The sequence below is a fragment of the Odontesthes bonariensis genome, chromosome 6 (assembly GCF_027942865.1).
Source record: "Odontesthes bonariensis isolate fOdoBon6 chromosome 6, fOdoBon6.hap1, whole genome shotgun sequence".
Classification (NCBI taxonomy): domain Eukaryota; kingdom Metazoa; phylum Chordata; class Actinopteri; order Atheriniformes; family Atherinopsidae; genus Odontesthes; species Odontesthes bonariensis.
The window spans coordinates 16,783,906-16,797,404 of NC_134511.1; the positions used below are offsets into that span (position 1 = coordinate 16,783,906).

Below are 13,499 nucleotides of genomic sequence, written 5' to 3' on the forward strand. Positions count from 1 at the left end.
TTTGAACAAGCTGTGTTGAACACCTACTGGATACGTTACGCTTGTCACATTAGACAGAATGGAGGAAATATGGATTCTTTTGTTGGTATTTACGTCAAGACCTGTTGATGATGGCTCTTCATTGGAAATTAGGTTCCCATCCTAGCTGGCATGTCAAGTGTGTTTGAACACTCAGGAACTGTGCTGTATGCAGACAGTGTGTATTCTATCTAGTGCATCAAGGCAAAGGGCTCCGAGGAGTTTTGAAAAGTATATCCCTATTCCCTGTCTTTTTTGGTGTGTGTCCAGAATGCCCTACGTGTAACAGCAAGCCCATTGCATCATATTTTGTCTGGAAGAGTCACCATCTAGAGACTGAAAAACTCTCTCAGTAGTTGGAAAAACCTCAGGGGATTTACAAAATAACCCCACTTTTAAGCTCAGTTAAGATCACAGGATCTCCATCAGCTGGTTCAGTTTTTAAGTGTCAGATGTCAGCAGAAACATTGGCAGAAGAGACACAGATTACAGTTGTAGGTTTAAGTTTCAACCATTGGACTTCATGTACAGTTTGTTAATAGTCGTAATAAACTGTTAGAAAACAAGAGAGTTCAAGAGAGTGCAAGGTCTACAATAACTGAAAAAAACAACCGGCTGTGCAGCACTTTGAAATGAATGTCAGACAAATATGAGCAGAGAAATAGTTGATAATACTATGTGTAACATAATGGTCATGATGCATTTCTGTGAATGAAACATTGATTTCTACAATATTTTGGGGATTCGCCTTAACTAACTCTGAAAGTCTGTTTTGTCTGGTAAATCTTTTTAGTAACTTATTTAGCTTCTGAGGAATCATGTTAGAGTTTACCTTAGATTTTTAGAGAATCGCACAAGGTTTCTCTCTTTTACTGTCTTTGAAGAAGTTGTATTAGATTCACTAGTGACCACTCAGTGGAAAATCAATCACAGTTTATCCTGGCTAAGGGAATACTGTACAGCATGCGTGGGTTTGATTAATGCCGGCTCTAATGGTTCATGACATTTTGAACATTTCAAGGGTCAGTAGTCAGCATACTGTAATTGCTTATGATGCCACCCTGTTCTTGTTTGGCAAATGTAGTTAGACAAAGTATTGGATATATAATCTATCAAATTTTGCTACATTAGTTTTCCATTATTAGTTGAAAGCTGTTATGCAACACACCTTAATGCTGAAGTCAATCTGGCTTTTTTTTTTCTAGTATAAACATGTGGACATATGGTGTATTTTTTTTTCTAGTATAAACATATGGACAACATAAGATGGGGCAGCACACCTGTGGCACCAAAGCAGCAACAGAAATCTTTATGGAGATATTTAAAACCTGTGCAGTGACAGCACAGGTCCCTTTATTTATCGGTTTTAGTGACTGACAGATGTGCAGCTGGACAAATGTGTGCATGCGTCCTCAAGCAGGAGAAAACGCTCTTCTATGAGCAAAGTGGGCCCACGCTGAAGCTCTACATGTGCCTTGTTGTCATGGTGGTGAGCTTAAATTGCATACGGAAAAAAAAAAAGTGTCATAGTTTTTTCTGATTAGAAAAGTAAGAATCATCACTGACAATCATATGAAAGTCACATAGTTGGCATTTCCTGGAAAACACTACCCAGTGTTCTACGTGCCAAAAACAAACACGTCCCCCTTCAGTGATTTCATGTGATCATCCCACAGCAAGATGACAGAATGCGGCTCAGACAGCTCTGAAGGTTTTTGAATATAGGCTGGCAAAAAGACCAAGAAGGAGGCAGGCAGAGACAGGTTGGTGAACAATTGTCCATTGTATGCTAACTGACAGCCAGAAGTGCTCAAACTAGTTGCTGTAAGCTGACCGAAAGCAGAGAGACAGAAAAGTAGTCGAGCATGCAGACAAGTTTTTGTCACTCATCAGGTTTTTGTTAATGCGAGTGCCCATAGCAATAGAAGAATGTAAAAACAAGCAGTGTGGTTGTTTTGATTGATGACTGTCTGGATGTGTGGGGAAACTAAGAAAAGTATGTATATGTGTGTGTGTGTGACAGTAAATTAACCAGAAAAGGAAAGGGTGTATTTTGTTGAGAGTGTGTATTTGTGTGTTGACAGTAGGTGGGATACACAGTTGCCAAACTCCAACAGCCTCATCCCCTTGTGTAATCCACCTCCTGGTCTGTCTGTCTGTCTGTATCTTTCTCTCTAAATGTCAAGATTTCTCCGTCAGGCAAAAAGTTGAAGACCAGGCAACAAGTCCAGTTGGACGAACTGTCAAAAGGCTCCTTGTCACAGAAGAGACGGAAGACTTTTATTATCCTTCGCGGTCTCTTTACAGAACACTTCAGCTGCATTAAAGACTGCAGTCTTTAATGCAGCTCTGGTGTCATATTTACAGTAGCAATTTGTTTTTATGAAAGAATTTAGCTCACATAAATATTGTTTTAAACGACTCTGCGTGATGTTAGAAAAACATGCGACATGCAATGTTGTGGTTTGAAATCGCGATGAATAATATGACCTGCAGTATATGAACAAATACTTAAATACATGGTGCTAATTAATGAGGGGCGCATTCCACTTCTGGAACACTGCACATGCTGGTTTGTTTTAAAACATGTTCAACAGCAGAACCTTTATTTTCCCCGTCTTTGACCCATTTTAATTTTATACCATCTATGTAATATTGATATTTTGTGTACTTACCAGTTGGAAGGGGCTGTTTCTTTTCTTTTTACAGTATTTATAATGATCACTAGGTGTAAATGTCACAGAATTTTGTGGGCAAAGTGACCAGCTCTGGGTTAAAGGTACAACTTGCCCACCGGTGTAGCCCTGAGGAAACATACTTAACTACCACCATAGGGACCTCGTTTTCTCTCCTACCCGTAATGTTTTGGACATGGCTGGATGCTCTGGCACACATAGCTGGCTGTGTCAGTAGAATAAGAATTTCATGAGAAAGTCACGGTAGCATGAATCTTCTTTTGCCCTAAGGTTAGGCCCTGTTCAGAATGACAACTCTACATAAAACAAGGTAAAACAAGCTTTTTATCCATTGAACCTGAGCTGCTAAGAGCTGTTACCACCCTTATTTGAGTTGTAAAGTTACGGCTCATAGTATAATCATAGTTGATTACTATAATAGTCTTTTATTTGTTGTTGTTGCTGTTTTCTGTTCAGCCTCCATTAATCTACAATAGATCCAAAAATGTATAACTTGTAGAACTGATAGAAAGCTGAATAAAAGAAACGGTGGTCCTTAAAAACAATACAGCAACTGGAACACAAATGAATCATGTTATTGATTTATGTTCTATGGAGTGTAGTCTTCAAGTGGAGTGAAATATTAAACTTCCATGAGAGTATACAGCAGCAAAGGTCTATGTTTCTCTGCACAGCGCTGTGTATTTATCCCTACGGTGTACCTCAGATCTTTAACACCTCTCTCCAAAGTTTCACACGCATCATTTTACTGTCCAGCAGAAGATGGATTGGCGCTGACATTTGAGCCTGACTAGCTTGCATTTGTATTGGTATCGACTTTTCCATGCAAGTTTTAGGTATGCTTCAGCAGGCATACAGCTACAACCAGACACTGAAAAGTGTTGTTCCCCTTTCTGTCAATTGATAAACAGCTTTGTTTGATGCAGCTAAATATGTGGATATGGCAATTTTTTTTTATTTGTCACCAAATCCTCCACTGTTTGATGTTTGAGATGCTTCTGATTGTTTGTTGCAAGTTTGTCTGCAGTTTTCAGTTTTTTTTACTGTATTACCTCAGCTTTTACTCCGTCATTGAATGTCTTTGCTAAATTCCCTTTCACCGTGTCACTCATTCTCTTCTTCTCTCTTTGTTTTCGCGAGTTTCTCGTCCTTGTCATCTTTAACTCCCTTTTCCTTCCCTCATTCCTTCCGTGCTTTTCTGTGCTTTTATCACTCAAAAGAAAGACATTCAGTTTCAATGAAACACTTTAAATAAAAAAAGGAAAGAATATCATGGCTTTGACAAGTGTTTCAAGTCCAAGTTATTCTTTAGTGGAAATGATTCATGAAGAGCGCCTTCTTGCTTGCACTCAGCCCCAGTCTCACCCCTTCTTCTAGTGTATGTATACCACTAAACTGTGCAGTGCACTGTGGTCCTGTAAAGACTGACGTAAATGACACCAGTAACTACTTTACGGGATAGAAACGACACTTGCCATCACATTTTATTATTATCATTTTTTTTATTTCATCACAACAATACCTTCTTTAAGTCAAACATCATAAAGATTGCTATTTTTGTAACATCAGTGCAGTTTATTCATCTCGAGGTCGAATGAGTTGACCTCATGAGTTGATTTCTGAGTGGAGTAGATGTGTTCAGTTTGTTTAAAGTCCACTTCCAGCAGTTGCTGATCCTCTGACAACTATATGTTTTCCTAAAAACCGAATAATTATCATGTTTTCAATTTTTTTTTTTTTTTTTCACGAGAAAAAAATCTATCACAGTCTTAAAGGAGAAGTTTTTTTTTTTTTTAAACCTGTACCTTATTTCTGGTATAAAATACGTTCATCTACTCACCGATAACAGTTTGGTGAAAGTCGACGATATTTAAATCCGTGTATATATCGGTGAGTAGATGAACGTATTTTATGCCAGAAATAAGGTCCAGGTTTAAAAAAAACCGAACTTCTCCTTTAATGCTGCAGTAGTTTATGTTTGTTCTTCCAAACAACTTTTCTCCCAGTGAGGTAAATTGTGTCCGACCCAGAGTACACAGTAAAAAGCCTCATGTTGAGTCATGCTGCAATCCCTAAAGACCGACCTTATCCCTCCTTTCCCTGACTTTGCTGTCTCTTCTAGGGAACAATGTCAAAAATCATTAAAAGTTTCCTGGAAGATGCAATAGAAAATTTAGTGTCTCGTTTTAGCGGCAACTGAAGTGTAAACGGCGTTACCTGACTTCTTCGGGTCACTTCATTTTGTCTGTGTTTGTTTCTTTTGCTAGTTTATCATCTCTTATATGTTGGATCCCCCACGATAAAGTCTTAAGTGAATTTGTGGTTATCTTAACGGGTTAATCCTGTTTTTCATATCTTGTCAAACAGTACTTTGGCTCCGAGACAGATAAGACCTCTATGTTTGTATATTCATGCGTGTGTGCTGGGTGTATAGGGCTGTGATGATGAGGATGATGCGTCCTATCCCCATTAGTGTTAGCCTAGATCTGTCAGAGTCTTGTTGGGTTATTGCCTGGTAAAATCGCAACCCTGAGGAACAATGAGATGGGCCAAACACACACAAACACAGGCGCACACACTCGTGCATACTTACTTGAGATGAAAACGCTGTATCTCTGTGTCTCTAACATGCTGGCTGTGCCCCAGAAATCTTGTTCATTTCAAAGTCACAAAAGGTCAAACATACATGAACATACTTTCATCCTCAGCTCCTGTGCAGCAGACAGAAAAGTGTGTTACAGTCCTGTTTGTTCTCTTTCTTGTTGCTCAGTTTTGATTGACATGTTTCCCCACACAAACTGCACCTCGGTCGACCCCCGTCTCACCTCTGTCAGACAGTAATAGAGACGCTCAGAGTCAGAGTTATCTGACTTCGGTGGTGTTTTGGTGGCTTTTCTGTGACCAAAGCACAGTAAAGTTTATTTTACAGGATAAATTATCATGCTGTACTGGTTTTGCCTCGTTATAATAGAGTTTGCCTCTACCGAGATTAGTGCTGCTGGAAGCAGACTTTTCATCATTTAGTTCATTTAATGGAATGCACAATTTTTTTACTTCAAATCGTTTCCAAACAGCAACCTTGTTTCTTCTGAGGAATTATTTCTCCCCTTGGAGAGTTACTTTGATATGCATCTTCTTTGCGTTGCCCCTGACTGAGTTACACCACTCACTACTTTGTTTTATTACCTGTTGGGCTGTTTTTATTTGGGTTGTTTTTTTTATTTGCAGCAGTCTCAGCCGAAGCTAAATTCAACACTGCCCTACATTTTCCTTGTGCCGAGGAGCTGCTGTGGAGTTAGGACTTTGACATGAGATAACAGCTCTCTGTGCGCCCCTTTATGATCTTTTAATGTTGCTTCTAATTAATATCTCTGCCATTAATTCGCTGTGACACATAGTCTCCCTCCACCCACCCAACCAGCCAGCCAGTTTGCTCAAAGCCCCCAAGCCCTCTTTAATCTCAAAGCGCCAAACTGCAGGGAGGAGAGCTTTATATGAATGCACTATCAGTCAGCCACTTGTGGTTTCACTATCATGAAGTACAGATTTCTTCCTTTTATTTGTTTGTTTCTTGTCTCGTAGTTCTTCCGTTTCTCTTCTGCTCTCCTGGCTGGTAGGAGGAGTTCGGGGCTATTATCAGCATTCAGTGTAATAGCACTGAGTGCACTTTCCAATGAAACTGCCCTTCTCATCCTGAGAAACCATTTTATGTATTGGAGTTATTTTCTCAATGATGAGTGCTGATAAAGTGCCTCGCTATTACACCTGCTCGTGGGGGTGGATTATAGTTCAGTCTTTGTGTCTGATGGGCTAGTGATGATGATGATAATAGCAGTCCAGACATGTTCGACCTTGTTTTCTTGTGCAGTCTGTGGAGGCTTGCCTCCCTCGATAATTTGTCAAGCCTGCAGTCCTCCCAGAACGACAGAGAATATAGAGAGGGCATAGAGGGGGACCTATGAACAAGCACACGATGAGGATGCAGTATTCAGTAATAAAATTTGATTCAAGAAGATGCACAGTTTTTCATGAAATAGAAACGGGTTTACTTAAACGGGTTATGTCCTTGTTAGCTTTGAACCTCTGACTGAGGAGAAATTTGAGCTGTAAAATTTCTATATCAAGCAAGAATTAGAAAATCTGTCACTTTCAAAAAACTACAGTCTTCTCAGTTTCCAAGCATTTACAGTGTTGTTCAGATAAAAATGATGCATCCACCTCAACAATTCATAAAGCAAGCTAGCCGAATGGACACAGAGTGATGGGTTCTCGCTGCACGAGGTGCCGGACAGCCTCTTTAGTTTATTTTTAAACTCTCTGATGGATAAGACTTAGAGATGGTACATACTGTCCAGAGAATAGTAATAATTAATGAGGGTTTTTATAGAAAGCACGAGAAACCAGCTCAGCGAGTCTCAATCATGACTCTTGCTTGTGCTCTTTTGCTGCTTTTTTTTTTCTCCCTCTGCTGTGATGTATTTGTGTACGTGAAAACTTAGTTTCCTCATTTTTTTCTCTCATTGCTGTTTTTTTTTGTCCCTGCAGGTTCAGGAAAATGTCTTTGTTGAGTTCAACCACCAGGAGCTCCTTGAGTTCTACAACAAGGTCTGTTCAGCTTAGTGTGTGCGCCTGTGTTTGTTAGTGTGTCACTTGTAAGATGGTGCGTTTCTCCCTGATTGGTAGACCTTGGCCTGACAACATCCCTCTATCTTTCTGTCTGCTTTATACCTTGATACATTTTGCCTTTTTCTTTTTCGTCCTCCATTTCTCTCCCCTTTTGTTGTGTCTGTTTCTTTTGTGTTCCTCTTTTTTTTTTTTTTTACAAACACTAAAAATATTCTCCTCTTTCTTTCAGCTTGAAATCGTGCAAGGACAGTTGGATTCCCTGACTTGATGCCTGGCACTCTGTGTACAACCACACCTACACTAACAACACTGTGCTGTTCGCGTTGATGCTGACAGCTATACCAGCTGTTGGAGTCCTTGCTGTTCTGGTCTTGCTCCGATTTATTCGAGAAACATGTCAAACATGGTGGAAGGAGTTTCTTTTCCTTTTGAACTCTTTTCAAACCAGTCTTGTGCTCATTACTGAGAGTTCAGTGTGAGAATTTGATTATGCTTGGAATTTTATGTTGACCTTCTTCTTTGTTAATATAAATTGTACTTAAATGAGTTTCTTAGCAACATTTTTCTAGACCTTATATAGTAACATATATTGCTTGGTTTCTCTGTACATTACTTACAATTAGACATAGTTTATCTATTAAGATGACAACGTTGTGCCAATACACAGTAGTCTTAAAATTGAACTTGCACCATAAGGGAAATGGGGGGGGGATTAATCTGAAATTGTAAGTGGAATTTGAAAGTGGGTTTTGTAACATATTGAGTTAAACTACATTCCTTGTTATTCTATTAAATTCCGAAGAGGAGATGAAATGCTTCCAGGCTGTTGTTGTTTAGTGAAGGCTCATTATTTCTCATTAAGACCAACCTGGACTGCTGGTTCACCAGATGGGAGTTCAGGAATGCACAGTGGAACTTCTGCGTGTGCGAATGTGCGAGCGTGTCTGTGTGTTGACGGGCACATTGATATGTCCTTGTTCATGGGCCTGCCCTAACATGCAGGTTTGTGTGTGTGTGTTAATAAATTCCTCTTTTCCCCACTACAAATCCAAGTTCGACAAATTCCCCTATCCCCGGGTGTTGTTTTTCTCTGGAGATTACGTAAACCCAAATCATTTCTATGTGTTAGTGCTGTTCTTCTGATTTGCATCTATTATGGTAAGCCTTTTATTGATCCTAAGAGTTTTCTTTTGTTAAATGTTACAAAAGGTTTGTGGTGGTAACCAGTTAATCTGTTCTCTTTACTGTATTATGTGTGTATACACATGCTAATAATTTCACTGCTTATACATGTGTGATTTTTCTTTTCTTCTTTTAAAGAGAGTCCATGTTTTGATTTAATCGCAGCATATCACCGCCATGGTTCTCTGCAAAAAAACATGGGGGATTGTTCGTACAGGAAGTTTCTACCTCAAGGTATCTGAAGGTTATCACATCAGCAGGCGGTTTGTTTTCGTGTGTTTACTGATGAACCTTTATAAAGAAGACTCTGAGCCTCAGTGTGGCTGGCAGTGGATGTATTTTCAAAGCCTTAACTGTCAGTTATTCAGTGAAGGACACAAAGTGGACCGAAACCTGGTATTGGCTGGGCATCATCTAATTTTTAGAGGGTGGCAGAGGGTCTTGAGCTTAAATATTTGAAGGCAGCTCGTTGAAGTTGTCATTGGACATTTTTATTCATTTAATTCATTTTATTTGTAGAAGCTTGATACTTCTTGGGAGACACGCTCAGAACGTACTTTAGAGTTGATGTCGAAGTCTTGCCACTCGACAGCCAATTTGCAAACGACTGCAGTTATTTTAGGTTAACAAGGCCTGGTCTCTGTGTAAATGAAAGCCAGGAGAAATTCAATTTTAATGGTCACAAAAGATATAAAAACCACACACAGTACCTGTCAAAAGTTTGGTCAAGTCTACCCATTAAAACTGAATGGGTCCAAGTTTAAGTCTTACATGTAATATCCTCCCATTCCATGTCAAAGCTCAGTCTCTGTTTAAAGTTAATGTGCGCTGTGCTCCTTCACAGTTTAATCTGCCACAAACTTCAACTGTGCACTCATGTCAGTGTCGCACCAATTAGCAGGATGTGTTGCCCAGCTTTGTAGACAACTGACTTCTTGTGTGGAGGGGGGAGAACTCCTCTGGCTCCCCCAGAAGAAGCTGGATTTCCGAGGCTTCTTTATTTAACCTACTTTGTCGTAGGAATTTTGAAATTTGTTTACAAGCTGCATTTTCAAAGAGAATAAAATGTCCCTCAGTCAACAGGCTGCTTCACATTTAATTCTATTTCTGTTTGACCTTAGCATGTGGCAGGCCGTGTTGATAGGATAATGGGCATGTAGAGAGGTCATAAAGAGATAAATTCTCACTGAAGCAAACAACAAAATCACTTCCACTTGCACCTTGTAAAATGAATAAACAGCTGCCACCCTCAGAGATACCAAAACTATTTCAAGATGATTTAAACCCAACAACCACCCCCCCAATCAAAACAATAGAAAGAAAAAGAGACAATTATGTTCACTCTTATTCATTTCCTCTAACAGAAAGGTTTCTCATGAAAAGCATCCAAATATGATTACAACACAATCTGTAATATTGGAGGGACATCGTGGACTTCTTTCTGAGTCACAAACCTCCACCCTCCACTAAAAAAAAATTTTTTTTAACTTCAATTGACAATTTTTGCCACCGTGTGAGAACGCCTGCAGCCAGAGAGAGCGCCGTGTTCCACAGCATGGACAACAGATGGCAAGGCCGAGAAGAGATTGCTGCCTGCAAAAAAGAAAAAAAAAAAAAGGCAGGGAAGAAGAAACTCACACATCAAGATTCACATTGAGATCCGGCAGAACAGGACACAACGAGTCCCAATGAGAGTGATAGGAGTGTGCGTGCGTGCGTGCGTGCGTGCGTGCGTGCGTGCGTGCGTGCGTGCGTGCGTGCGTGCGTGCGTGCGTGCGTGCGTGCGTGCGTGCGTGCGTCTGGTGATTTGGGCCTCTGCATGTACGTGTCAGAGCTGTTGACACGTTTTGGTGTAATGAGACAAACTAAGTTCAGCTGAAAACCACTCGGACTTAAACATGTTTTGATGTGGGAGGAGTAAGGAGTATGTGTTGCTTTTCTACCTTTTTTACATCTAATCAGTAAGTGGCGGTGATCCCGTGGGGCTGACAGAGCTGCACCACACATCACAAACGCAATGACACATTTACACCTTTGTTTTTACTCACCATGACCCCTTATTGTGACTGTGATGTGAGATTTCGCTTAATAGCTCCACTGGGCTCATATATTATGGGCAGGGGGAGCTTATGAAGTAATAAGTATCAGTGACTATATCTAGTGTTAGGCTAAGCAAAAACCTAAACAGATAAACATCAGACATGTCGGAGGCAACCCGGTTATATGCTTGTGTAAACCAGACAATTGTCAATTCTTTTCAAGCTTTGTGACACGGTGGCTTGCGGGTCGTGCGGGCTCCATGTGGGCAGTTTACTTTGACATGCAGTAGATTAAAAAAACAACTGATAATGCTTCCTGTTCAGTAGAACAGTGTTAAAGGGATAGTTCGCCTCTTTTGACATGAAGCTGTATGACATCCTATATTAGCAATATCAATATCATAAATTTGACTTACCCCCTGCTGCGTGCTGTGAGCCGAGTTCCAGCCTCGTTTTGGCATTGACGAAGCTAGTCCGGCTAGTTGGCTGGGGCCACAAAAATAAAGCATTGACAGCTTCATGTTAAAAGAGGCAAACTATCCCTTTATGTTTGAGTTCTTCTGAGTTTCAGACTCTACACTCAGCTGAGTGGTAAATAGTGCAAGGTGGTCACCAACACAAATGTGAAATTTTACCTGAATTCAATGTGAAAACACAAAGAAAATGTGTACATATGTATATGAGTGTATATGCATATATATGGATGAAATCAGCCTCTAATAGCATCTGTCAATATGTGAGTCCATTTCTAGTCCTTAAAACATATCTTTGTTTTGATATGGAACCCACAGCATGCAAAGATATAAAACAAACATGTACTGTACTGAGAAATATTGTAAATAGTTAGATGTCTAAAGCAAAAAAAGGGGGGTTGGATTTTGCTCGGGATCAGATTACTGCCAAATACAGGCTTATTATTTAGTAGATTTAGCATTGAAGGGTGCGATTCAGTTACTTCCTGTGAGCTCCATCTTCTCTATATAGTTCTCTCTCTTTCCTCTTTTCAATTTCTTCCCTTCTCCATGGGATTTATCTGCTTTCAGCCAAATAAAACAAAACCTATCCAGGCAATAATTTCAGCAGGCAGAAGTAATGGAAGAGCAACCTTTAGAAGATGGTGCTTCGGACCCAGCAGACGACATGGCGTGACATGCCTTCACATTCTACAGCAAATCGTTTTTCCTTCGTAGCGCTGAACACAATTTTCCCAATTTTTCGGTTCCTCCTTTCCTAACTCTTTTTAAACTTTGTTGGCTGCTTCAAATTCAAAATAAATGAACATTCTAAAATGAACATTTCTTGGTTTCAACATTCAAAATGTTTCCGTGCTACATCCAATATGGGGTTTAAATGAATCGCAAATACCATTGTAGCAGTTCTGTAAATTATTATGTGATCGTGTTGTCTTTCTGTCGTCTATTCTTAACTGTTACATTGAAAGCCTTTACAAGAAAATCACACAAGGTTATTAGCTCAGCTTCCCATTGACTATGGCAGCCACAAAAATCAAAATCTCAGTCAAAACCCTTGACAAGTTAGTGCTGAATGGTCACTGAATGCTTCACCTATACTACTGTGTATTGCTGTAATACTATATACAACTGTAATATTGTATTCTACTGATCTGAGGAGTTTATAGATTTGTTGTCAAAGCTCCACGGTTTCAGTTTGAGCAATGACACAAAAGAAGAATTTACTATAGATAACGAGCTGTTCGTGTCTCCTGTTTATACAGTATGTTCATGTTCTTACTGCAGCTCCAACATCGCTGCTTTCAGATGACAAAGGAGACTAAACCAAGTGCGTCTTTTGTAAAGCAATAGCTGAGAACCACAACAGTAGCATTAAGCTGCACAGATAGCATTTGTTTTATGAGGAACATTCCTTCATAATAGCCGAGCGGGCTTATGAGCAGCTAATAAAAGTGAACAATAACAAAGGGTTAGTCACATTAAATCTGTGCTGTGTCAAGATCCATCTTATTTGCATGCCACTGTCCCCTATGTGTGTCTGGTTATTAAAATATTTAATGCTGTTCTCTCCAGCAGAGGGTAACAGCCATGGGACACTCACTGAATATCTGGCCAACCTTTCAGTATATTTCCACGAATCTGTCGCTTTTTAGAAATATTTTACTGTAAACAGCCTTATTGGGGTAATAGAAGCTTAAAGCAGCATTTTCATTCACTTGCAGGCCAGTTGAAACGAATGTTTGACAGTGCAGTTACTGTTCAGGAGGATGTGCGTTAGCCTAAAAAAACATACCACACATGCGACTCTGATTAAAGCCTGTTCATCAGGTGCTATTTGCTGTGATGTTATTCAAAAAGTTACATAATATAATATAGATATATACATACATAATATACAGTAAAAAGATAGGGTGAGTTTCAAAGGCCAAGAGGTCCAAGTCCAAGTCGAAACCCTATGTTTCCTGTGGTAAAAATGCCATTATTGGTCAGTGCATCAACTCTTCCTCTTGGAGGATTTTGTGGATATTATTTCAAACTAACTGATGGTAGCTAATCATATTGCTTGAGCAGGACATGGCATTGCAGATTTATTTATTTTTTTAATCATCCATAATTTCCCACTTTATATGTGTTCGTTTTAATTTTGTACAAAAGCTTGTGTTTACAGTTCAGGCACAAAAACATCTGAGTAAGTTTTTAAGTTGAGTTGTGTTTTTCTGAAGAGTATGAAGAGGTGATTGTATACAAAAAAGAAAGAAACACTTTGATAAGCTGACAACTACAAAAATAGTCTTTCCTGAGGCCATAATAGATTGCAGACCTCTTCAGACACTGTACTCCACTTTACTGTAGATAAGCAGGTTTACAAGCATGAAATGTAACAGTATTTTTTTGCTGATGTACACTGTGAGCCTGAAGCAATCTTTACAAGTGTCCCAGTTACACGTCTTTCTAATCTCTTCCAT

General features: G+C 39.5%; 1 protein-coding gene across 1 annotated transcript in view; it reads left to right on the forward strand.

The window, feature by feature from the left end:
• commd10 (COMM domain containing 10) overlaps positions 1 to 9,599 on the forward strand; it is a 66,446-nt gene extending 56,847 nt beyond the window's left edge. Inside the window, exons 6-7 of the mRNA XM_075468999.1 lie at positions 7,260 to 7,319; positions 7,570 to 9,599. Coding sequence (XP_075325114.1) covers positions 7,260 to 7,319; positions 7,570 to 7,608 — 99 coding nt within the window. The 3' untranslated portion in view covers positions 7,609 to 9,599. The remainder of the gene's footprint in view (positions 1 to 7,259; positions 7,320 to 7,569) is intronic.
• The last annotated feature ends 3,900 nt before the right edge of the window (positions 9,600 to 13,499 follow it).